The sequence below is a fragment of the Lissotriton helveticus genome, chromosome 7, assembly GCF_964261635.1.
Source record: "Lissotriton helveticus chromosome 7, aLisHel1.1, whole genome shotgun sequence".
Classification (NCBI taxonomy): Eukaryota; Metazoa; Chordata; class Amphibia; order Caudata; family Salamandridae; genus Lissotriton; species Lissotriton helveticus.
This window is the reverse complement of record NC_136068.1, coordinates 393,257,167-393,283,615: the sequence shown is the minus strand read 5'-3', so window position 1 is coordinate 393,283,615 and position 26,449 is coordinate 393,257,167. Positions and strand designations below refer to the sequence as shown.

At 47.5% G+C, this 26,449-nt stretch overlaps 1 protein-coding gene across 1 annotated transcript in view; it reads right to left on the bottom strand.

Annotated features, from left to right (window-relative positions):
- EDEM2 (ER degradation enhancing alpha-mannosidase like protein 2) overlaps nucleotides 1-26,449 on the bottom strand; it is a 217,711-nt gene that overhangs the window by 66,908 nt on the left and 124,354 nt on the right. Inside the window, exons 6-7 of the mRNA XM_078652241.1 lie at nucleotides 20,829-21,040; nucleotides 11,993-12,134 (exon numbers count right to left, since the gene is read on the bottom strand). Of these exons, the coding sequence (XP_078508367.1) occupies nucleotides 11,993-12,134; nucleotides 20,829-21,040 (354 nt within the window). The remainder of the gene's footprint in view (nucleotides 1-11,992; nucleotides 12,135-20,828; nucleotides 21,041-26,449) is intronic.

The window sequence follows — 26,449 nt, the reverse complement described above, 5'->3', positions numbered from 1 at the left end:
TGTGCCTTCACCCTGTGCTTTGCAGCTCCCTCTTTGCTGCTAAGAGAGCAGGGTGAAGGGAGACCGTGTTACAGTGTGGGCAAACTACATATACATTGTATTTAATTATCGCTTCCTACCCCAATGCGAGGCGTTGAAGCGCTTGAGCATGTGTTGTCTCAGTAGGATTTTGCTTTTACCACGTAACCCGTAGTATATCGAGAATTAGTCCAGTCTGGAGCAACTAATCTTCTGTAGAGTTGTATAGACGTTAGCGCTTAGAAATAGGAGTGCACCGTGCGGTTCGTGGCGCTATATATAAACATTACTGCTTTTAACAATAAAAACAACTAGACTTCTTCTAAACCACTGGGAAGATGGAACAAAGACACGGACAGCGGGAGGGGGGACGGACAGCGGGATACAACCATGCGGGACCAGGACGATCTAACAAATGATAAAAAACAGCCATGTTAAAAAAAAAAAAAAAAGTACACGCCCACAGTGGACACTTCTTCATGACGTTGCGAAAAGCCTAAAAATCGCCGGAACGCCCACGAATCTGCTCCGGCTATGACGGACAGATCTCTGTTCCAATGGCTAGCCTCCATTTATGGAGCTAGCCAATGGAACAGAAGGGCAGTGTCCAAGCCACATACTGTTGACATAAGATTTTGCCTGCGCCGAAAAGCTGCGCGGTGCGCAGCTTTCGACAGGCGAAACCTAAAAAGAGTGATTTGTTTTGTATTTGTGCTGTAAGAACACTCAGTTGGAGAACAGGGGGGGGGGGGGTCCAATTAATAATTTTGTATTCCATTTCCCAAAAACAACCCCTCAAAGAATTGCATGTGTAATAAATGTCCCTCCATCACTTCCTGTAGCGAACAAAAGCAGTTCCCTGTTTTTCTGCTTTCACTTGCACTGCGTTGAGTATCCGGGTGGGGGGCTCAGGGAAACAAAAGGGAGGAAGGGGTTAAGGATGGACGCATGGAGGGAGGGTAACTAAATGAGGGAAACGGATACATCAACTCACAAAAAAGCGGATTGTTTGTGAGAAATGGGGTGGTATAAACAGCACAAGCTGAGGACTTTGGAACTAGGGAAGTGGGTTTGAGACTTTACATTATTCATTTCATGCAATATTACTCCGCAAGTGGCTCCTACAAAGTAATGCAGTGCCGAGTTGCACGTGCCACGCGGCAGCATCAACATGGGAATTCTATTAGTATTTGATTGCATTTCATAGCAGTGGGGAAAAAGTCCTTCATGCCCGCCCAGGCTGTAAATCGTAACCGCCATTTTATGCCATTGTGAGAAGTTCGCAACATTCTCTACCCGTGCACTTTGCACCCGTCTCCAGGCTTCACAGAAGCCTTGTGCACCCCCGACGACAGCCCGGACTCACCCCGCACCCTAAACAATTTCCAGCACTCACCAGCTAGGGGGCTGGCAGGCTTGCAGTGCATCCTCGAAGCTTCTCTGGGCTCAGAGGAGGAAGTGAGCAAGAGGCAGGATGAGTCTCGGCTCCACATCCTTTGATTCTAGGAAAATCCCTTAATCTCCCCGTGCCTATCAAATATGAATGTGTCCTTGAGTAAAATAACTTGTGCTCATGTAAAGCGCTCGAATACCTTCGGGTCGAGTTTGCACTAAATAAACACTGCAACAAACAAGCATTGGAAATGCAATAGGTCTCGCATTAGAAAAGTTGGAGTTATTGGTCTTGTAAATGACATATTTTATTTATTTGTTGGTTTTTAAAATTGCTAAATTGATGGCTTTGTCATTTACAATGCCAATAGTTATAACTTTCGCGAATGTGACACCTATAGCATTTGGAATGCAACATGTTTTGTATTTACGTGACTTAGATGGCAGCTCTGGTCGTTAGGCCACATCTCTAGAGAGCAGGAGAGTGCAGCAGGGGAGAGAAGCACAGCAATGCAATAGGTCTCGCATTAGGAAAGTTTGAGCTATTGGTATTGTAAAGGACACATTTTTTATTTATGTGCTTGTTTTGAAAATAGCGAAATTAATAGCTTTGTTATTTACAATGCCAATAGTTTTATCTTTCGCAAATGTGACACCTATTGTAACACAATATGTGTTGTGAGGGTGAGTGAGGGTGAGGGTGAGGGTGAGGGGTTGAGGGTGAGTGAGGGTGAGGGTGAGGGGTTGAGGGTGAGGGGTTGAGGGTGAGTGAGGGTGAGGGTGAGTGAGGGTGAGGGGTTGAGGGTGAGTGAGGGTGAGTGAGGGTGAGTGAGGGTGAGGGGTTGAGGGTGAGTGAGGGTGAGGGGTTGAGGGTGAGTGAGGGTGAGGGGTTGAGGGTGAGGGGTTGAGGGTGAGTGAGGGTGAGGGTGAGTGTGAGGGTGAGTGAGGGTGAGTGAGGGTGAGGGGTTGAGGGTGAGTGAGGGTGAGTGAGGGTGAGTGAGGGTGAGGGGTTGAGGGTGAGTGAGGGTGAGGGTGAGTGAGGGTGAGGGTGAGTGAGGGTGAGGGGTTGAGGGTGAGTGAGGGTGAGGGGTTGAGGGTGAGTGAGGGTGAGGGTGAGGGGGTGAGGGTGAGTGAGGGTGAGGGTGAGGGGTTGAGGGTGAGTGAGGGTGAGGGTGAGGGGTTGAGGGTGGGTGAAGGGTTGAGGGTGAGTGAGGGTGAGGGTGAGTGAGGGTGAGGGGTTGAGGGTGAGTGAGGGTGAGGGTGAGTGAGGGTGAGGGGTTGAGGGTGAGTGAGGGTGAGTGAGAGTGAGGGTGAGTGAGGGGTTGAGGGTGAGGGGTTGAGGGTGAGTGAGGGTGAGGGTGAGGGGTTGAGGGTGAGGGGTTGAGGGTGGGTGAGGGTGAGTGAGGGTGAGTGAGGGTGAGGGGTTGAGGGTGAGTGAGGGTGAGTGAGGGTGAGGGTGAGTGAGGGTGAGGGGTTGAGGGTGAGTGAGGGTGAGGGGTTGAGGGTGAGTGAGGGTGAGTGAGGGTGAGGGTGAGTGAGGGTGAGGGGTTGAGGGTGAGTGAGGGTGAGGGGTTGAGGGTGAGTGAGGGTGAGGGTGAGTGAGGGTGAGGGGTTGAGGGGTTGAGGGTGAGTGAGGGTGAGTGAGGGTGAGGGGTTGAGGGTGAGTGAGGATGAGGGGTTGAGGGTGAGTGAGGGTGAGTGAGGGTGAGGGTTAGGGGTTGAGGGTGAGTGAGGGTGAGGGTGAGGGGTTGAGGGTGAGTGAGGGTGAGGGGTTGAGGGTGAGTGAGGGTGAGTGAGGGTTTGAGGGTGAGTGAGGGTGAGTGAGAGTGAGGGGTTGAGGGTGAGGGGTTGAGGGTGAGTGAGGGTGAGGGTGAGGGGTTGAGGGTGAGTGAGGGTGAGGGGTTGAGGGTGAGTGAGGGTGAGGGTGAGGGTGGGTGAGGGTGGGTGAGGGTGAGTGAGGGTGAGGGGTTGAGGGTGAGTGAGGGTGAGTGAGGGTGAGGGGTTGAGGGTGAGTGAGGGTGAGGGTGAGTGAGGGTGAGGGTGGGTGAGGGTGAGTGAGGGTGAGTGAGGGTGAGGGTGAGTGAGGGTGAGTGAGGGTGAGGGTGAGTGAGGGTGAGTGAGGGTGAGTGAGGGTGTGGGTGAGTGAGGGTGAGGGTGAGTGAGGGTGAGTGAGGGTGAGGGTGAGGGGTTGAGGGTGAGTGAGGGTGAGGGGTTGAGGGTGGGTGAGGTTGAGGGTGAGGGTGAGGGTGAGGGGTTGAGGGTGAGTGAGGATGAGGGTGAGGGTGAGTGAGGGTGAGGGGTTGAGGGTGAGTGAGGGTGAGTGAGGGTGAGGGGTTGAGGGTGAGGAGTGAGTGAGAGTGAGGGTGAGTGAGGGGTTGAGGGTGAGGGGTTGAGGGTGGGTGAGGGGTTGAGGGTGAGTGAGGGTGAGGGTGAGTGAGGGTGAGGGTGAGTGAGGGTGAGGGGTTGAGGGTGAGTGAGGGTGAGGGTGAGTGAGGGTGAGGGTGAGTGAGGGTGAGGGTGAGTGAGGGTGAGTGAGGGTGAGTGAGGGTGAGGGTGAGTGAGGGTGAGTGAGGGGTTGAGGGTGAGTGAGGGTGAGGGTGAGTGAGGGTGAGGGGTTGAGGGTGGGTGAGGGTGAGGGTGAGTGAGGGTGAGGGGTTGAGGGTGAGTGATGGTAAGGGTGAGTGAGGGTGAGGGGTTGAGGGTGAGTGAGGGTGAGGGGTTGAGGGTGAGTGAGGGTGAGGGGTTGAGGGTGAGGGTGAGTGAGGGGTTGAGGGTGAGTGAGGGTGAGGGTGAGTGAGGGTGAGGGGTGAGGGTGAGTGAGGGTGAGGGTGAGGGGTTGAGGGTGAGTGAGGGTGAGTGAGGGTGGGTGAGGGTGAGTGAGGGTGAGGGGTTGAGGGTGAGTGAGGGTGAGGGGTTGAGGGTGAGAGGGTGAGGGTGAGTGAGGGTGAGTGAGGGTGAGGGTGAGTGAGGGTGGGTGAGAGTGAGTGAGGGTGGGTGAGGGGTTGAGGGTGAGTGAGGGGGAGGGGTTGAGGGTGAGTGAGGGTGAGGGGTTGAGGGTGAGTGAGGGTGAGGGGTTGAGGGTGAGGGTGAGTGAGGGTGAGGGGTTGAGGGTGAGTGAGGGTGAGGGTGAGTGAGGGTGAGGGGTTGAGGGTGAGTGAGAGTGAGGGTGAGTGAGGGGTTGAGGGTGAGGGGTTGAGGGTGAGTGAGTGTGAGGGTGAGGGGTTGAGGGTGAGTGAGGGGTTGAGGGTGAGTGAGGGTGAGGGGTTGAGGGTGAGTGAGGGTGAGGGTGAGGGGTTGAGGGTGAGTGAGGGTGAGTGAGGGGTTGAGGGTGAGGGAGGGTGAGGGTGAGTGAGGGTGAGGGTGAGGGAGGGTGAGTGAGGGTGAGTGAGGGTGAGGGTGAGTGAGGGTGAGGGTGAGTGAGGGTGAGTGAGGGTGAGTGAGGGTGAGGGGTTGAGGGTGAGTGAGGGTGAGGGGTTGAGGGGGAGTGAGGGTGAGGGGTTGAGGGTGAGTGAGGGTGAGGGTGAGTGAGGGTGAGGGGTTGAGGGTGAGTGAGGGTGAGGGTGAGTGAGGGTGGGTGAGGGTGAGGGGTTGAGGGTGAGTGAGGGTGAGTGAGAGTGAGGGTGAGTGAGGGGTTGAGGGTGAGGGGTTGAGGGTGAGTGAGGGTGAGGGTGAGGGTGAGGGGTTGAGGGTGAGTGAGGGTGAGGGGTTGAGGGGGTTGAGGGTGAGGGGTTGAGGGTGAGTGAGGGTGAGGGGTTGAGGGTGAGTGAGGGTGAGGGTGAGTGAGGGTGAGGGGTTGAGGGTGAGTGAGGGTGAGTGAGGGTGAGGGTGGGTGAGGGTGAGGGGTTGAGGGTGAGTGAGGGTGAGTGAGAGTGAGGGTGAGTGAGGGGTTGAGGGTGAGTGAGGGTGAGGGTGAGGGGTTGAGGGTGAGTGAGGGTGAGGGGTTGAGGGTGAGTGAGGGTGAGTGAGGGTGAGTGAGGGTGAGGGTGAGGGTGAGTGAGGGTGAGGGGTTGAGGGTGAGTGAGGGTGAAGGTGGGTGAGGGTGAGTGAGGGTGGGTGAGTGAGGGTGAGGGTGAGTGAGGGTGGGTGAGGGTGAGTGAGGGTGAGTGAGGGTGAGGGTGAGTGAGGGTGAGTGAGGGTGAGGGGTTGAGGGTGAGGGTGAGTGAGGGTGAGGGTTAGTGAGGGTGAGGGGTTGAGGGTGAGTGAGGGTGAGGGGTTGAGGGTGAGTTAGGGTGAGGGTGAGTGAGGGTGAGGGGTTGAGGGTGAGGGGTTGAGGGTGGGTGAGGGTGAGTGAGGGTGAGGGTGAGGGGTTGAGGGTGAGTGAGGGTGAGGGGTTGAGGGTGGGTGAGGGTGAGGGTACATGCTTTTCACTTTCTTCAAAGGTTGTCCGTGCATCAAGGGTAGTTGACTGAACTATAAGTATAATAATTGTACGTACTCTTCGGTGGCATTGAGCTCACACCCTCGAATGGTCTTCGGTAGTATTGTTTCCTGTAGAATTCTATTTCCTGCTTATAAAGCGCATGTCTCGGTCAGTATCAGCAAAGTGGTATGTGCATGTGAAAGTCGGAGAGTTGGAGGCGGTTAAGGAAATGCAGAACATTCCGCAAAAGTAATGGGAAACCATTTTTATCTTGAAACTGTTTTTAACCGACAGTCTTTTATTCCTAATCATAGATGAGTGGGAGTAATACAGGGACTGGAGCAGCAGCGCCTCAGTTTGGATTGGTGTGGCAGGCAGGAGAAAGTCAGGAGAGGGAGGAGAGGGAGGAGGGGGAACTGCTTGCGAAATGAAATTAAAAGCGGCCGGCCAGGAAATGCTCTCGGTAGCATTCGTTTGAAGTGTGAAGCAGGGGGCGGGAGCAGCCTTTGATGTGCGGATAATTAGGGGAGGAGCAGCCAGGAGATCCAAGCTGGGGAACAGATGGCTGGCGATTTTATGCTGTGCACGCGCATTTTAGGTCAATGCGCTTGCGCATTGACCTAAAAGCCACGGGCACAGCACCAAATCGCCGCAGTTAAGTAAGCTTTGTTTAAAGCCCTATAGTCTCGCTTCTCTCAATGCGCATGCGCATTGGTAGGTCACGAGACCTAAAAAATGAACACACTAGCAGGCATCAAGGAAGAAAGGGGAGGGTCTGCGTGCAAAGAGTGGCAAACTGATGCAGTATGTACACAATGAAACAAAACGTCTCCGCCAAGTGCGATATTTGTAAGCAAGTGGGTTCACACCAAAGCCTTTAGTGGAACAAAAGGTGCAACATGAAATTAACAGGTAAGTTAAGCAATAAAACGATAATAAACCGCCAAACTAACAAGCATTGAAAATGCAATAGGTCTCGCCTCTGATTAAGTTAAAGCCATTTGCTTTGCTAATGGTATTGTATAGCAAAGCAAATGGCTTTAAGGTAATAAAAGGCGAGACCTAATGCATTTTCAATGCTTGTTTTATACTGCCAAATGGATCAATTCCATGATGACTCGACTGTGGAAAAACCCTGAGGATGCTAACAATGGAAGAGTATGAAATTTAAACCGGGGAAGGATTAGCATTTTTATTAAATTGCCTCTTGCCGTGAGACATAGTAGGAGACAGTTCCATTTTTGAGATTGAGAAGTACTAGAAGAGAGACACAAGCCATAATTAAGTGTAAACATCTAACCATGAATAGCAATTGCAACTCCAGATATGTTACTACATAAACATAGCTGTTCTCCATCTTATCCATCTGTTGATTACAAAAATAAAAATAAGTGTCTGTATCTGTGACGACTGAGACTGGCGCAATATTGCCATGAAAGTTTGGGCTTGGCCCCATCAAATCCAGAGGGAATATATTAATTGAGTTTGTCAAAACATCAAAATAGAAGCTAACAATAATGGCAAGGCTAATATTCATCCTAAATTCATTCTGTTTTCTTTTATATTAGTTTTTCTGATCACTCATATAATTACAATGTAGGTTATATCGCAGTGGCTAGGAGAGCACTTCTAAGCTGTTGTAATTCATTCTTAGCCTGTTTCTTGTGATTGATAGACTAGCTAAGAGTACTCCATTCTACCACCCTCGCAAGTTAATCCCACACTATTCTGAGAGGAGCAGAACCCACATTCTCCTTGATAAAGTCTCCAACATACATTTCTGATACTTGATTTTGTGGGAAAGTTTGATCAAAAGTAAACATTGTATACGGAGCCAAACCACCAAATTATGCAGCTATAGATAAAAATAAAGGAGATTGAGAAAACTACGATATACAAGTTCTTGAATGCTATTTATGTGGAGATAAATAATTTGTAAATCACGGCCGAGACAGGTGGTATGAATGTCATCCATCCATGCATTCTAAGGAGTTTGTCTGAAAGAGAGCAGCTCTGGGACAGAATAGTCTTAAAACATCCTCAAGGGCAAGGTGAAGCCCAAGATGTCGGACTCCTAAATTCAAAGTTCCCGTACAGGCCAGGGCCTCGCTGACTCCCCACTGCTCCATCCGACCCCATCTCGCTCGCGGTGTAGTGCGCAGGAGTTGATATGGAGAGCTTGAGGGACAGTACAGATCATCTTTCAACACGGCTGACTAAGCAGACTGCATCCGAGTGGAAGGTGAGCCGCAGAGCAAACGACTCACAATGGCAGTGAGCGGAAGCTGGAGGGTAGACCCGTTTTGCAGCAGTTAGACCCTCAAAGCTGGAGACCGAATATGATAATTCCGACCCTGATCGATCACGTAGGGGTTGAGAGCGGGGTTAGCTACATGCCAATCCTGCATCTGGAGGCTCCTAGTGGCACGATGCAATACGGGGCGAGCCTGGCCCTTTGAGCCAGTGTAGATCACATCGACCTCCTCCAATACACTGCGGAGTAAGTGTTGTGATGTGGACACTCTTTTAGGAGGGTGCAGGGGAGCTGTGGAATGATGGTGCCTGTATTGGGTGTTCCCGTGACCACAAAATGGGATCCTTCGACACCGCTGATAGCTGGGACCTGGCAGGTGACATCCGGCTGGTGAAACAGTGTGAGGCCTCTACCACTAATAAGGATGAAGGGAGTGCCAAATCAGTCAAGTGCTTGAGAAGTGAACTTGTGCAGAGATTGGACTGCCGCCCACACCCACCCTGAGAAGACAAAGAGAAAGTAACGAAAGGCCTCATGATTCAGTTGTTCACAGACCTTAACAAGTGTGTGCTTTCTGCCTCCTCCTCGACTGTGACCTGCTCTGTTTCGTGAAGAGGAGGGTTTAACATTTATTTCAGCAGCGGTGTATCAGGCGCAGGTATTCAGCACCAGTCTTTCAAGTCGTAACGTGAGCATTTTAGTCATACTTGCTCGCGCCCTTACCGTTATGTAGGCATTTTTTAAAGGCAGCGCGAGGCATCTTCACGCATCACGCTTCAAGTCTTTCATTTCATTTCACGCGAAACAGAAACGACGGGTGTAGCGCAGGAGACGCCGTCGCCGTGCTCGTGCACGTTGGCTGTCCCTGCGCATGATGAGAAGACACGCCGGAAGAGACACGCCGAGCTGAGGTAGGGGATGTGTGTGTGTGTGAGCGCCGGAGGGCCGGGGGGTTCTGTATGTATGTGTGTGCGCATGCGGGCTGCGGGGTGGGTTCTCTATGTGTGTGTGTGTGTGTGTGTGCGTGTGTGTATGAGCGGCGGGGGGGTTCTCTATGTGTGTGTGCGTGCATGTGTGTATGCGCGTGGCGGGGCGGGGGGCGTTGGGGGGATCTCTATGTGTGTGTGTGTGTGACTGTGTGTATGCGCGGCGGTGGGGGGGGTCTGTATGTGTGTGTGTGAGTGCGTGTGTGTGCCTGCTTCCAAGGAGCCATGGGAGACAGGAAGCGCGCGCGACCTGATCCCAGTTCGGAAGGTTGCGCGTGCACATCACTTGTCTCCTGTCTCCCTTGACTCCTTGAAAGCAGAAACGATCACAATAGGTTTCGCTGCGACGATCGCTTCGCAGGGCGAAACCTAAAAACTGGTATAGTATTGTTTGAGCTTCTATATATTAAAAAGCAAAAAATTATCTCATAGGTTTCGGATAAGGCGCCATGTATCAGGGTTATGCTTTTCTCTCACGATATCTACTATACTTCTCTTTCCATCTCCCCCACCCTCCAGCTATTGAGGGGCCTGTAATGTTAACCAAGGAAACAAAACAGATGTTTTCACTACATTGCTACTAATGTGCGAGACAAGCAGCGAGGGGACGGGTGGGAGGAGTAGCTGGGAGCAGCGACAGGTGGCGAAGCTGAACAAATGCACCCACATAAGCGCGGTGGTCATGACTCAGGTGCTGCTCTAAGTGGGAGGTGCTCGGTGTCAAAGTAAAACAAAGTTCCAAATACAGGACATACAATAGCAACAAGTGGAAGAGGCCAAGTTGTGTGGGCGATCCATCGGAGTCAACAATTGAGCAAAAAAGACAGGACAAGCAGGAACTATTACCCAATTAGAAGCAATGTTTTTTAAAGGCACTGACAAAAGCTAATCAGAAGCAGGTTGAATATAGCTGTAGAGAGACAGCGCATGCGCTGCCTAGGGTCAACCTAACAGAAGGGGAGAAGGGAGAATCAGGACATTTAAGAATAGGCGAACATGACAAAAGTATTGTACCAGAAGGAGGCCTAAAGGATAGGTAGTACAGGCACCCAGCATATGTCTTTGACAGGCACCTGGGTTGAGACTCCCAAAAATGATGCCTCAGTCTGATGGATTATGTTTGGACACTAGATGGAGGTTTGGGCCACTGAAAGCGTAGCAATGGCTTATACAGTATGTTATTAACCTGGCAATGGACTGACAGAGGCGGAATGGAAGGAACAGGTATACGTTTTCTTTCTCAAAGCAGAGGACCAGGCTGTTGTCTGTGTGTTTTATCACTGCTCAAAGAAAAGATTTTGGTGCTAGAAACGTTGCTTTCGGATAAGGCAAGTTTACATGTGCCTCACAATGCAATAATAGGGGGTTGCCATAGTGAATAGTCATCAGAGGTGTTCCTCAAGGGTCTGTACTCTCCCCACAGCTCTTCAATATCTACATCGAACCCCTCACCTCTCTACTCAGAAAATCCAATATCCCCTTTCATCTATATGCGGACGACACTCAGCTCTATCTGGAAACTACCTCAATTAACGACATCCAGAGACTAAACAATACGCTCAAGGAGGTACAAGACTGGCTCACAACCAATCACCTGAAACTAAACCATAACAAGCCAGAAATACTACTCATTTCTAACAAAGATGATAACCCTCAAATCAAAGAATGGCTCAAAGCAATCGATGCCCTCAATGGCGACCTCTCTCTGGCAGACACGGTGAAATCTCTAGGGATCACCCTAGACCCAAAACTTGACATGAAGAAACACATCTCAAAATCTGCTAAAAGTGCCTTTCTCAACCTAAAATTACTTTACAAAATAAAACCCTTCCTCCCCCCCAAGGACCTTCAACAAGCCACCCAAGCACTAGTCCTCTCCAGAATAGACTACGGGATCGCACCCTGACAGGGACAGCAAAATCTCACCTTGCCCCCTTGAAGACGACACTCAACGCAGCAGCGAGAATGGTCTCCGGAATTAAGAAATTTGAGCACATCTCCCCAGCCCTTAGAGAACTCAGATGGCTCCCAGTGGAGTTGCGAGCCAGTTTCAGAACAGCCTGCATCACGCACAAAGCCCTGCACACAGGCAAACCAGAATACCTGGCCGCCAAGCTCACCAAGGCAGGCCAGTCCAGGAACCTCAGAAGCACCCACTCTCTACTGCTCATCCCCCTGAAAACTCGCAAGCACAGAACCTTAGCCAAATCATTTGCTGGTAATGCTGCGAAAATCTGGAACTCCATTCCTCCCCACATCAGAACAATACCCTTGTTCTCAAAATTCAAGAGATTACTCAAAGTCCTCTTCCTCAACCGTACTCGAGGGAACTGACAGACCCCAGACTACCCCCAACTGTCTCTCCAGTTTTTCTAAAACTTTGAGTCAAACATCACGGTCTCAACTCAAAATTCCATCTGAGAACAATCAGTTAGATGACCTATTCTGTACAGTTGAACATTTGCTAACTATTGTATATGATTTACATGTTGTGAAGCGCTCTGATACCTTTTGGTCTAGCTAGCGCTATACAAAACTACTAAAATAAAAAATAAATATAAATATAAACATAAAAATATTTTCATTTTATGTCCAGCAAGCAAACAAATGTATGCATGGGGGCTTCATGGAAAAGCAGTGCTGAATGTTTTGATAATATAATATCGGCTCAATTGGTGCACAACAAGACAAAGGAGATACATGTGTTTAACAACCTAAATAGCTACATTTTGAAAAAATTCTATAACACAAGCGCAGCCCGAGACCAAGACACTTAAGGGGATAATCCAATTTCTTGCCAAAAGGGTGAAAATAAACAATTGGTACTCAGTGAACCTCCAGAAGGGCTTTGATCCATGCCCTACTTAATGTGCTGTAATCATAAAATCCATTCCACAAATAAAGAATACAGATCTATGCTTAGAGAATATTTGTTTTGCATTAAGGTCCAAAGAAACGTACATACTCACACACAACACTCACCGAGAAACATGGACATCAGCTCCTCATCCTTCAAAAGTATGGCACCTTTCACCAAATACTCAAAGTATGAATCTATCCCGGCACCAATCCCAGAATCTTGCGCTACCCATTTGGATGTCAGAACATCAATATGGTTTCCGACCTGTGGTGGAAACATAAGAACATTAGCGCGAGTGAACAAAGACAGAAGATACAAAGTTCTGTGTATCTTATTTTTACAGAATTCAAGCAATTACTATATGGATGTGATGCTTACAAAGGCGAAAGGCAATTGTTGCAAACTTTAATATCTGTGTTCCATTGAAGGGAGACAAAAGATTACTTCCGGTCTCCAATTATAATGGACACAATCTCATTTCAACAGATTCTAGCCAGACCTTAGTGCACTCAATTAGGATGCTTATCAAATAACTCATCAAACTAGGTGATAACAACAAGCACTGTCCCCCAGGAGAGCCAATTTACAGTGAAATATCATTGTAAGAACATTTTACATTACAATGATGATCCCCCTTCCTTTCTGGCTCTGACCCTTGGCTAAGTCTTTATATTACACATTAAAACAGATATTTTAAAAGAGTTTAAAGTCTCGTACTTCTCAACAACAATTACAGCTTGATGAGCCTTCATGTATAACTCTTTCATTATTTGATGACCTTTAAACCTCTAGCAGCTAACCAACATCCTCCCTTATTCATGGAATCCCACATGAAATAGTTATTTATCTCATCGATGTAGGCCTCTTTTCAGTCTGCAGTAGCGTCTATTTTGCACTTAGTTATCTCCTCAGTGTTTGCTTTTACGTACGATTACTATCTGGCCCAGTGTCTGTCATTTATGCTACAAAACACCCATACTGGTTAGCAGTTAAAGCATTTAGCGCTCCTGAGGCGGAAGCCGGGAGCTAGGGTAATCACTCCGAACTGTAGCTGCTACTTATTTTATTTTCGCCGCATTTTAAAAAACACACGAAGCTTTCCATTGTGCATTTTCTACCCTCTTTTAATTGCACTTTACCTTCTGGATTGCTCTCCCCTCTTGGGACCTCTGCCATTAATCTCGAGCCGATTTCGGGCTCGACAGGATCACGGTCCTCTCCTCCCCAGGCACAGACATCGGTCGCCATCTTGAGTGAGGAGCAGGGCAGCGCTCTAGTGCAAAGGCCGATTTGGGGCTCTCGCACTATAAATTGAACGCTTTGAAGCAAGAACGTAACTTGATAGTATTAGCGCTACAGAGGCGGAAGCCGGGAGCTAGGGTAATCACTCCGAACTGTAGCTGCTACTTATTTTATTTTCGCCGCATTTTAAAGAACACACAAAGCTTTCCATTGTGCATTTTCTACCCTCTTTTAATTGCACTTTACCTTCTGGATTGCTCTCCCCTCTTGGAACCTCTGCCATTAATCTCGAGCCGATTTCGGGCTCGACAGGATCACGGTCCTCTCCTCCCCAGGCGCAGACATCGGGCGCCATCTTGAGTGAGGAGCAGGGCAGCGCTCTAGTGCAAAGGCCGATTTGGGGCCCTCGCACTATAAAAGGAACGGCACTCCCCGTCCGCGCAGCGGGCGTGCCGATGGCGCGCCAGAGGCAAGCCCGTCTGTGCCCGCCCGCTGCCCAGCCGGGCTCAGGGCTAGAACCTATGCCCGTTTCAGCTGACGGCCTTATTACTTACTCACGGAGTGACCTTCTCCTATTGAGACCCCCTAAGAGTACACGCTGTCATTATGTGCATAAGCAAGAGGATACATACACTTATTGCGATCTCTGAAGCCCACATTCATGGGGATTAATCCTCCAGACCCTACTCACCTGCGTATGGCCCTATTGAACTGTAGGTCCCTTCCCAAGCACTCTTTGGAGATCAATTTTATGTTACAGGACCACGATCTAGATATCCTGTTTCTTACCGAAACGTGGTTAACCACTAACTCAGAGGCCGACATTGTTCGTGCTCTCCCTTCGGGGTTTCTTATCCATTCTCAGATCAGGCCTCTGGCAAAGGGGGTGGCTTGGCCATATTGTACAAAGATCACTTCGTTGGTAGAATGAAGGATAGTTGCATTTCGGAATCTGAAAGTTGCCACTTTTACTTCCAATTATCTCCTACCACCTCCTTCACAGGCCTCTTAGTGTATCGCCCCCCAGGGAACTCTAGTCACTTTGTTAGTTCTCTCCTGGAAACAGTCACTGTCCTGGCATCCTCCACTTCTAATCTCACCATTCTAGGTGATCTCAATCTCCATTTTAATGACCCCCTAGATAAAGTGGCGGCGGACCTCTTACTCGATTTTAGATCATACGAGCTCCATCTAGTGAATACGGGTGCCACACATAATAAAGCCCACCTTCTTGACCCGGTTTTCACTAACATTCGACCATTTCAGGCTAGCCCCCCTCTTCCCCTCCCCTGGTCAGACCATTTTTTGGTCCCCTTCACCTGGCAGGTCGAGCTCAAAACATCACAAATCCCCAGTACATCTATTTTTGAGAGGGCGTGGTCCAAGCTTTCTGTTGAAAACTGGACTCGTACTCTTGAACTTTCCACTCCTCCCCATGATCTGGACCCCGTGACAGCAGACACCAATTTTAAAAACTGGCTTACGAGCTCACTGGACTTAGTCCTGCCAAAAATAAGACTGGGAAAAAAGATTGGCAGAGTTGGCTCTGCCCCCTGGTATACTCCTGAGCTCAGAATTCTAAGGAAAGGCTGTAAGAAGCTTGAGCACATTTGGAGAAAAGATTGGGATAATGCAAACAAAGATACCTACCGTGATGCTATTAGAGTGTATAAAGTTGCCCTCAGAAACGCCAAAACAGTATTCTTTGACGAGAGAATTAAAAATTCCTCTAACTCTACTAGAGAAACCTATAAGATTGTCAAAGAATTATTGAAGATCCCCGACCCCCCCGCTGTCTCAAGACACGCCAGGAGCCAAATGTAATGAACTTGCTAATTACTTTGACTTAAAAATTCAAAACATCTTATCTACTCTGCCCCAAACGGATGGCCAGGCTACTGCCGGTAACTTGCTTCCGGACGCAGGTCCCCAGCTCAATGCCTTCAACCCAGTCTCAGTAGAGGAATTTATTAAAATCTTATCCGTCATTAAAAGCGGCTCCCCTAGTGACCCAGTCCCTATGCGGTTTCTCAAACAGATTGCCACCATCATTGCCATCCCAGCAACTGAGCTCATTAACACCTCTCTTTCCCAGGGCATTGTTCCGCCCAGTTGGAAAGGGGCCATTGTGAAGGCCCTTCTTAAGAAACCGCATCTCGACCCACTGGAGCTTGCAAACTTTAGGCCGATTTCATTACTCCCGGGACTTAGTAAAATCACAGAAAGACTGGTGAATTACCAACTTTCCCACTTCCTGGAGTCCAATGATCGTTTGCGCAACCCTCAAACCGGATTCCGCCCAGGCCAGGGTACTGATACGGCCCTCCTCTCTGTCATCGAGGAGGCAAGGTGCATCTTGGACTCAGGAGAATCAGTGGCAGTGATCCTCCTGGATCTGAGTGCAGCCTTTGATATGGTGAATCACCGTATCCTTATTCAGCGCCTGGCCGAGGTGGGAGTATGGGGGTCCGCCCTGACTTGGTTAACATCATACCTGTCTAACCGCACCTTTCAAGTCTGGGAAGGCAATCCACGATCTGCCTCAATCCCCCTCCAGTGTGGCATGCCGCAGGGCTCATCTTTAAGCTCCACATTGTTTAATGTGTACATGGCCCCCCTGGAGGATGTGGTTGCCCCGTTTGGGATCAAAATTGTAAGCTACGCAGATGACACCCAACTTGTCGTCTCACTCTCCCAACTCGATCAATGCCCTGACAGTCTTCGTTTATGTTTGACGAAGATACATGGCTGGATGTGTGATTCCTCCCTTAAATTAAACGGGTCAAAAACGGAAATCATGTTACTTGGTCACAAGTTGACCTCAATGCCCACCTCCATCTGGCCTGCTTGTTTGGGGGATCCTCCCAGCCCAAAAAAAGAAATTAAAAGCTTGTACTTGAGTTTGCACCAGAAATGTGCACGGTACAATGCGCTGCAACAGAAACATCAGTGTAGTTTTTGAAATGTAATTACCTGTTCTCTGAATCAAAAGAAAAGGGAACAGACCCAAGGAGGTTGAATGAGGAGAGATATCAAACCCTGAAAATGATTTTGGTTTGAGTTCCTCGATGTCTACTTTACAAACTTAGGGCCAGATGTACAAATGGTTTTAGCACTTACAAACTCTCCTTTCTGGAGAATCAGAGGGCTTATGAAAGCTTAAACCCTTAAGTGCTAAATGCATTTAGAGATTCAGAAAAGTTCCGAATTGCTACAAGTGTTTAACAAGCATTTACAATGCAAAGGTTTTGCCTTTGCCAAAGTTAGAGCTATTAGCATTGTAAATGACAAATTGTTTATTTATGTGTTGGTTTTGAAAACAGATAAATAAATGGCATTGTCATTTACAATGTCAATAGCTTAATCTAATAGTCCCTCATACAGAAGATGAAACAAAAATACTCCTGTGGCTGATCCAAGATGTGACTGACACACACCCAGAGCACAGCGAGGGGGCAGGGAAGCAAGCACAGCCAGGGGGCAGGGAAGCAAGCACAGCCAGGGGGCAGGGAAGCAAGCACAGCCAGGGGGCAGGGGAACCAGGGGGCGGGGAAAAGGTTTATTGGTCACCTTTCTATTATTTATTACTATATTGTAGAGCGGAGCTTGCATTAATGAGGTGCAACCTATGCTCAGACATTGTTAACAAGTGTAAAAACTTCAAAATAATAAAGTAATACTATTATAAGTACGTTTTGCACTTCTCTGCCTCAGGACAGCAGTGCCCAGTAAATGGCGTAGCGCAAGATGACGGCCCCCTCTTACAGAATGTGATGAGAGACCCCTCTGCCCCACAGGGGCTGCAGGGGCCCTTTGTTACGCCCCTGAACACAGAAACAATATTACTAGGCTTGCAAGATTGCGCCTTTGCCATTCCAACGACTGTGACAACGACAGCTAAGTGTATCTCACTAAATCGTTATCATGCTCTATATTTTTGTAATCGTGTACAATATTACATGTGTAAAGCATGACTGTGATGCCATCCACGCGACCATGTAACTAATCCCCATTCCTCTGCCCCCTGGCCGGAGGAAGCAAATGTTTTAAGAATTTATGCTTGACATGTTTGTAATTCGTACGTTCAGAGCAGGTTCTCCTTAAACCTGTCAAGTGGGAACAAATTTAGAGCTCCTTCCTCAGACAGGCTCAAGCTAGGCCACTCGAATTATGCTGCAATAAAGGCCAAAATATGCAGCCGGCTTGTCAAAAGTATATAGCAAGATCAGATGAGGCAAAATGCAGCACAATGTGCCACAGTATTATTTTGTCATTCCAACACCTATTAATGTTGTTTGGACAAAGTTGCACCTCATTAGCACCAGATTAACACGTTAAAACTGAAAGGTTAACAGTAACCCTTCGCTAGTGGTCTGCTTTTGAGAGGAGCCAGGATTAGAAAATCGTTTAATTCACTTTTGATTTGTTTGTGCTAGAAACACCTTTTTGGGGGTAAAATCTGATAATTGTTCAGCAGAAGGAGGATTCAGTGGAAAATGCCACAAGTCCATAATGATGCCAAAAAAAAGCTGCTGCCTAATTCCAGTGCCCCTGGACGAGAGGCGTCGCAAAGTGTGCGCTGTGTCAGGGTTTCATCTACAAGAGTGGAAAGAGAAAATCTACATTGTGTACATTTTATTAAAAGAATTTTAAAAAAAAGGAATTTGCTAAGTGGAAGACAGAGTGGAAAGGAAAGAGGACAAACATTTGTATATCTTTTTGCTAACACTATAGCACAGGAGGCGAAGACACAACACTCCAGCAGCTGTGTAGTCGTAGAACAGGCCACGAGAACCATGCACTTCTAACCAGAGGAATAAAACGTGCAACCTGGTGAACATAGGATGGCCTTGACTTTTAATTGGAGGCTTTAAAACCTTTTGCTAAGCTGAATCTTTGATGGGTCTGGGTTTCCAGAAGGTCCAATCTTCCTCTTATGAAACTGACTCTGTATCACCAGAGGAAGCGAATGGGGCTCAGGAGTAGGACTTGGATTGCAGAAGAAAGGAACTGGACAAGGGGACAATGTTTGTATATCCTCTGAGGTGGTGACCCAGCATGCTTTGTACAAGCACTCGACACTGGCTCTGAAGCTTCCAGCATTAGTGTTGGGTGCCATATAATTTCAAGGCCCATGCCAGCCAATGGTTCGACCTTCATTTTACGCCTTTTACAATACACAGCAGAGTAGACCGTGGTGAGGCTCAACAGAACAACGCCTTGTGTCACACGCTCCATCACTCCACTGTAGGTAGTTTACAAGGTACACAATGTATGTAATCACGTGCCTGCCACCCCTCGATTTTTTACAGGATCCTGAATCGTCATTCACCCACTGTCTTGCACAAAAGTCCATCTCTATTAGATGGATTTGCACTTTGTGGACAGCAATGCAAGCACCCAATGTGTTTTTACTCCGACCTGTTGTCGGTTTTGCATTTATGTCCTGCCTTCTGTCCTATTGGAAAGAGCTCTGATATCCCTCGGGATCTTGATCGCGCTATATAAAACTTTATAAATAAATAAATGTCAGCAGCAACGTGGCTCTGCTCAGCCCCTAGAAGGGCAGCGAGAAATATTGGGAGGCCTAGTCACGCCTGCAGTCACAACCGAGGCTTGACAGGTTTCACCGCTGGCGAGCCGTGCATGCACCCAGGATCACCGTGCAATATTCACTTACACAGAAACAGGCAGAGCAGGGAGGAGGGTACATGAAAGAGGCCATTGGGGGCGAGAAGGCAGGGCATGTTCATGGTTCCTGTCAACATACACCTTAGGTCTGCCATCTCCGTACTATACATGGACAATAGAATGCGCAGTTAGCAGGGTCTCGGGGGACAGTCTTGCCCATGTAAAGTCCACATTCAAATTCTGGTCTGTGTGTGAAATCTGCCACAGCAAAATCCCAAAACCAGAATATTACACGTCACAACATGGAATTCCGAAGGGAGGCCGATGCCGGCGCTTAGAGGCGCTTTTCTTTCCAGCTCAGGGCAGGGGCAGCTTGAGTCCGTTGTTAGCGCGAGGGCACCTTCCTTCAGTAAATAGGAGATGGTGCACCCCTCCACCCCACTGTCCACATCTGCACTCTCGAGCCAGAAGGAACAGGGGTCAAAGGGTACTAGAAAAGGCCAGGGGGCGGGCACAGCGCCTAGAACTATGAGATGAGACGCACGCATAGCAATGAGGGCTGTGACAGGCGCTCCCCAGCCCCCGCCTAGTACACAAAGATATGTACACACACATTTCACACTTGTCGTGCTGTAAGCGCTAGCTGTTTAATAATGTAAACGGTGTTTACCTCACTCAACGCCAGGAACACCAGCCCGCCGGTTCTGGTATCACAGAATGAACGCCTGGCAAAGCCCGCGGCCCACACGCTTGTAAAGCTAAACAGGCGAGATTGCACCGGTGCGCACAAGCTATGTGTAAACCCGGCCCCTGCCGCCCGGGGGCATCCCAGTGGGCCGACTTTGAAGCTGGGGAACCGGATCGAGTCTAGCGGGAGGCGGAAGCATCCTGTGATTCTGGGCAAACCACTTCATCTCCCCCTGCCTAGAAATGAATGTGACCGTCTGCAACACAACCGGTGCTCATGTAAAGCGCCCGGATAGCTTCGGGGCGAGTTCGCGCTATAGGGGTAGGGGGGCGGAACGGCACAGACGACATGAGACGCGGGAGGTGGGCGGGGGGGGGGGCTCACGGACAGCGGGAGGGGGGAGGGAACGGCAGCAGTCACCTCGACTTCCTCCTGCGGCGGTCGGCCGCGTAATGGGAAAAAGAAACAAATAAAAAAAAATAACGAAACTCCGCCCACCGCCGCGATGACGACATCGCAGAGGCGGAGAGGGAAAAAATAGCGGGAAGGCCCCCGAATCTGGTCCGGCCTTTGACGGACAGATCCGGCTCCCAATGGCTAGCCTCCATTTATGGAGCTAGCCAATGGGAGGAGGGGGCGAGGAGGGGGCGGATACCCGACCCAACAGAGAAACATAAGGATTTTGCTAGCGCATGCGTACTTCGTACGCATTGCCAGCAAAACCTAAAAATGGATACTGATTCAGAATCTGGAAGGTTTGTGTTGTAGGCGTCCCTTTCAAATACAGAATCGGTATCATGTGTATCAATGTTTCCCAAACAAAATCTGATTGTGAAACATTGATATTTTATCCACCCCCAGGTTGTGCTGGTAATCCGCTCACATGAGGGAAGGGGCCCCCTTTCCCTTTTTGAATGTACACAAAAAATATTTTTTTAATAGAACCGTGTACCACTGCCTTCTCCTAAACAAAAAAGATTATTTTCTTTTTAAATACAGTCCCATTTCCATTTGAGAAAAATGGGCTGCTTTTGTTAAAAAAATATGTTTACTTTATTAAAAAGCAATCACAGACATGGAGGTCTGCTGGCCTCCAGCATGCCACCATTCATGTGATGACTGTGAATCGTAGTGGGTCGCAATTTGCAACCTACCTCATTATTACTCATGCTCTAGGTCTAGTTTGCAAACCACTCCAATTTAGCATTGTGTGAAACGAACTTTTAGCACATAGGTCGGTTCGCAGAATACTGCAACGTGCTTTGTACTTTGTGCATCTAACCATGTGACAGCTCTTCTTTAAGTTTATTTCTGTTATTTATAACATACACGAGACATACTATGATTCCAGCTTTAGTAAACATGCTGAATATGACTTTTGACATAGTTTTACTCACCAATCCAATTTCGGAACGGCTTTCCCACAACGCAGTCAGGGCTTTTCTGGCTGCATCCTCAAATACGGGGTCGCCAGTGAGGCGACTGAGTGTGGCAAATTCCACAATAAAAGTCCCAACACCAGCAGTGCAGGTGACTGGGGTCTCTGCGGGGTTTACGCCATTCTTTAAATTGACTGTCCCATAAGGCATGCCCGTGGGTGTTTGAAAAGCTGCGTAAAATATAGATTACTAGTTAGGAAAGCAGAGATGGAAGAAGAGCACCAAAATGTCATAAGGTCAAAGGTAGATTTTGATTACTTGCAAAAGAAAAAGTATAACATGCATGTTTAAGTTGTAGTCTTTGAATTCTTATTAAAAAGTCAACCCTGTTACAAACGTCTTCTAGTGAATATCATCATAAATCTTTATTTCGGCCCTTTAGAGCCATAAAAGATACAAAAAAACAACAATACATAACGTTTGTAAAATAGAAGAATAAGTAGATTTACATACAGTTGGATAAGGTTAAGAAATAAATACAATAATCCATAATTTAGTTAAAAAGGCAATATATAAAAACATGTACAGTATAAAATCAATTTTCACTGTTCCAATATTAATTTCATCTAAGCAGTTATAATTATACAGCCATTTCATAAATCGGAACACACATCGAAAACAGGGTACGAAAACACATTCCTAATCACTTATAAGTCTAGACTCCTTTTTTTACGTACAAAGCTTACTGCCAAAAGAAATCTGCTGACGCCGAAAACAATCACTTATCTGGTGTCCGTTTTTACAATCCTAAATGCTTCATTATATGAGCGTACGCCTATAGCGTTGCACAGTGGCTTAATCCATCTTTTCCTGGCAGCCACATATGCTGAACAGAAAAAGAGGATATGAATGTCATCTTCTTTAATACAATTCTGACACCACATGCATGTCTCATTTGTTGTCGGACCCAAAGGCTTAGACCACTTTGCTACAGTTACATTCGTTTTCAGCATTCCATACCTGAATTTTAAATATAGGCTTTTGGCCAAGGGCGGTCTGACCTCGTCTAAAAAGTCCTCAAAGTAAGGAATATCCTTATAGGCCAAAAAGCTGTTTGTCATTGATCCACCAGCGTGACAGTTAGAAAGATTGCATATTATGTAAGCCCAGAAATTAGTTTTAACCAATTTCTTGGAGCTTTGCGTTAGACTTAAAGGCTCTTCCCAATAATGGGACAAGCCAATTCTACACAACCATATTCGCACATGCTTCAACCATGCATTATATTTATGCAAATCCAGTCTCATTACTTCAAGAAGGCCATCTCTGTAATCTTCAAGTTCTGGAGTACTCCAGAGTCTCACCCAAAAGGATAATGGCCGTAGGATTGCATGATGGTCAAAACGCTTCATATTTAGGTCTAGCATTAAAGGTAAAAGTGGGGTTCGTTTAGGTAATCTTCGAAGGCTTCTGTAAGATTTATTTTCACTTTTCGTAAAGAGATTCCCCGCTATTGGCCCCCATATTTCGGCGCCGAATAACGCTGTGGACTGGGCCTTAAACTTAAACACTTCTAATGCTGGGGATACTGCCTTACTCTGACTTGCCCCATGTTTCTTTAAAATAGGAAAAGTGTTCTGAGATAAAATAATTTTACTCTTCTCTACTTGTGTTTTCCATGAATGCTTTGAATCTAAAGAAACACCCAAGTAGGTAAAATTCGACACTAGTTCTAATTTTTGATCATTTAAAAATAACTTTCCCTCGAAACTTTTATGAGAGTTTATGGCCATACATTTCGTTTTTTTCGTATTGATCTCCAAGCCTTTTTTGTTACAATAAAGTTGGAATTAATTTAAAAGGGATTGCAGACCTTTGGGAGTTTGCGAGATTAAAATTGTATTGTCTGCAAATAAGAGAGCGGGGACCCTTACTCCATTCAGCCTGGGGGAATCATTATTACAATCCTCCAAGTGTGCCGGGATGTCATTAATAAACAAGGAGAAATGCGTGGGAGCCAACACACACCCTTGGCGGACACCACGCATTATCGGGATAGCTTTTGTCAATTCACCGTTGGGTCCCCAGCGCACTCTCGCATAATTGTTATCGTGCAGCCTTATGATCTGTTGAAGTAAGCATACCGGCAACCCCTGTGAATATAGACAATCCCATAAAAGATCTCGCGGAACTAGGTCAAATGCGGCCCTAAGGTCTACAAATGCAACATATATGTGCCCTTTCCTTAGATGAACATATTTCCAAACAAGGCAACATAATCTAAAAACTTGATCAATTGTACTTATACTACTCCTAAAACCTGATTGGAACTTAGTAAGTATGTTATTCTCATCCATCCAAGAATTCATACGTATTAAAATATGCCTGGCAAATATCTTTTGTAAAACATCCATTAAACTGATCGGGCGATAGTTGGACGGATCATTTCTATCGCCCTTTTTAAAAATCAAGCCAATTTCTGCGCCCCTCCAACTGTCAGGAAAATCTGCTCCCGCTACTAGGGTATTAAAAAGCTGGTTAATATAGGGTGCCCAAACGTTTACGTCATGTTGATATAAGTCGCTTGGGACTTTGTCTAGGCCTGGTGCCTTGCCATTTTTAACCATATTAATGGTTGACTCAGTTTCTCCTATAACAAACTCAAAAGTGCAAGTGCATGAAGAGAGCTAAGGCTGATCATTATCTCTTGACCCCGTATATTCTGGGGCTTTGTATAGATGCCAGAAGTGGTCGACCCAGGTCTGCTCATCTAGAAACACATCAAGAGCCACTCTTCCTACATGGTTCCCATTTGCCACCAATCTCCAAAACCCCACATTGTCCTTATTCTTTGCTGCCGATAGCATGTTAGCCCAACTTTCCTCTTCCCAATCTGATCTAGCTTTTGCCTGGGTCTTTTTATATTCTTTTCTAGCCACCTTAATCACTTCCGGTACTTTACTTTTTATCGCCTCTAAAAGAATAGCCTTGCCAATACAGCAATCCTTGCCATACCAAGATTGTCTACCAGCTACGCTATTATTCTTTTCAGTGTTTTTTTGGCATTTTTGTAATTAGAGGTAACAATGCTTTGAAAAACCCGTTATGTAGGTCGATAAAAGTATTATCCCCTGCTGACAGATTTATGTAACTGGAAAACGTGTCTGCTAAAAGTAAGTAAATACACGCTAACACTTCCCCATGATCCAATATTTGAGCCCATTTAAGCGATCGTCTATTATTACTCGGTAATGGCGCATCATTGTTGGAGGTGGACGTAATGGGGGTTCCAGTCACTTCACTATCACTGGGAAATTAGCACGGCGTGATTATCAATTGAAGCGGACGATGGTCGCTTTCTAACCTGGGCAAAATCTCTAGATCTATCAAATATGGGCAGATATCAAAGGTTACAAGGATATAGTAAATTATTTTTTTTTAAATAAACTTTATTGAGATGTAGGCATACTATACAATTAGTACAATACATTCAGGTTGGTAGTTTCATATAAGTGTGGTGTGAGGCATGATATATACACGTTATTTTCAAAACCTGCAGACATGACTCGTTCCTTCTCTAGTACATTCAATGTATGGTCCATTGTAGTCCCCCTTAAGATAATATACTATACCTTCATTTCCCCGTTAAATGATGCCCAACGTGGGCGTCACTTCGTAATTTCTAAGAAACTCCCCCCTTTAACTCCCAAAACTCAGGTCATCACATTTAAGTACGTTTCTCACTATTTCTCCCTATATCAATCCTCTCCACCCCATTGTTGTTTCTCAGGAAAGTTATTACAAAACGCTGCTGCGTGTAGCATGAGTAATTGGACATCCCCCACTCTGTTTGTTACTCTTCCTCTCCCTCCGAGTCCAGATCATCTCCCTCTGGTAGGGGGTCAAATATCTCACCCCTGTAGACATTCCATGCCGACCACACCATATTCCATTTGCGGGGGGATGCTCTAAGGACATATACAGTTCTCTCCGTGACCATCAGGACGTCCATGTTTCTAGTCCATCTGTTCGCAGTGGGCAAATCTGGGGCCCCCCACTTCTGCATGATATCGCGCTTAGCTATCATGATGGCTAACGTAGCCCAGATTATTCCATACCTATTTAGGTCATTTGGGTCCCATATATTTAAAAGGCACTTGCGAGGTTCAGGTAAAATGGAAATTTTGAGCACCTGGGAGATTGTGCGCATGACTTGTTTCCAGTATTCTTGTATGTGAGTGCAGTCCCACAGTGTATGAAAGAGTGTTCCCTCCTCCCCGCAGCCTCTCAAACAGAAGGGGTGGGGCGCTCTATGGATTTTGTGGAGTAGCGTCCTGGTGTAATAGATGAGGTGCAAAATTTTCAATTGCACCAGTCTGATCTTTGCCGAAATGCCTACTTCTTTCGGGGAAGCCAAAGCTTCGTTCCATTCCGATTCGTCCATTGCCCCTATGTCCTCCTCCCACCTGTCTTTGAGTTTCAGCGTGGGGTCCTCCAAGTTATTGATCAGTTTTTTGTAAGTGAGTGAAGTTGCGCTCTGGTGCATGAAATCCGTCAACAGCCTGTCCTCAAGTGGGGAGGATACCGGCAGAGCAGTGCCCGTTGGGATAGCTTGGAGCAGTGCGTGCCTAATCTGTATGTACCTAAACGTTTCGGTGGGTCTGAGGTCATACTGCTGCTGGAGTTGTGGGAACGGTATTACCGTGTCTCGGTCCCAAAGGTCCCCCACCGTGGAAATACCTATAGAGTCCCACTGTGTAAATCCTGCATATCTTCTAAGGTTACCCAGTGACTTTGTGTCCTACAACTGTGTCATTTTGGTGAGTTTCCCTTTCCATCCCAATTTTGTCTGTGCCACATGCCAGAGGGTCACCGTATGTCGTGTCGGGCCGTTCAGATGTTTGAGTTGCGCTTTATTATATAGTGGCGCGAGCATGCAGTTTGTCCCCAGCTGTGACCAGTCTGCCCTGTAGGCTGGGTCGTCCCTCGGGGTGTGTAGCCATTGGTTAACGATTTTGAGTTGGGCTGCCCAGTAATAAAGCTGAATATTGGGAAGCACGATCCCACCCTCGTACCAACTCCTCACTAACTTGTCATACGCTATACGTGCTGGGCCATTGTTCCAGAGTAGATTGGAGACTAACGCAGCAATTTGTTTGAAATACCGCGTTGGGACAGGATATGGGGTGTTTTCTAATATGTATAGAAACCTGGGGAGCGCCATCATCTTATATAGGGCTGCCCGACCCAGGAGGGTGAGGGGCAAGGTCGCCCAGTGCTTAACGTCCGCTCGCAAGCGTTCCAGCGGTGGTTGGAGGTTGTTAGCAAAGAAATCCGCTTCAGAATGTGCGATGATAATGCCTAGGTATTTGAAGGAGGTCACAGGCTCTGCCAGGGGGCAGTCGCCTCGTAACCTTGGTGCTGGACCTTTTAATGTGTATATGACCGATTTGGACCAATTCAGGGCATAACCCGATGATTGCCCGTGCGTGTTGCAGATTTCCAACAGAGCTGGGATTCCGTCATCAGGGTCTACCATGTAAATGAGCATGTCATCGGCATACAGGGAAATTTTGTCTTCCCAGCCTCCCTCCCATTGGATGCCTTTGAATAAGGGCGTCGTCCTAATCAAGATCGCT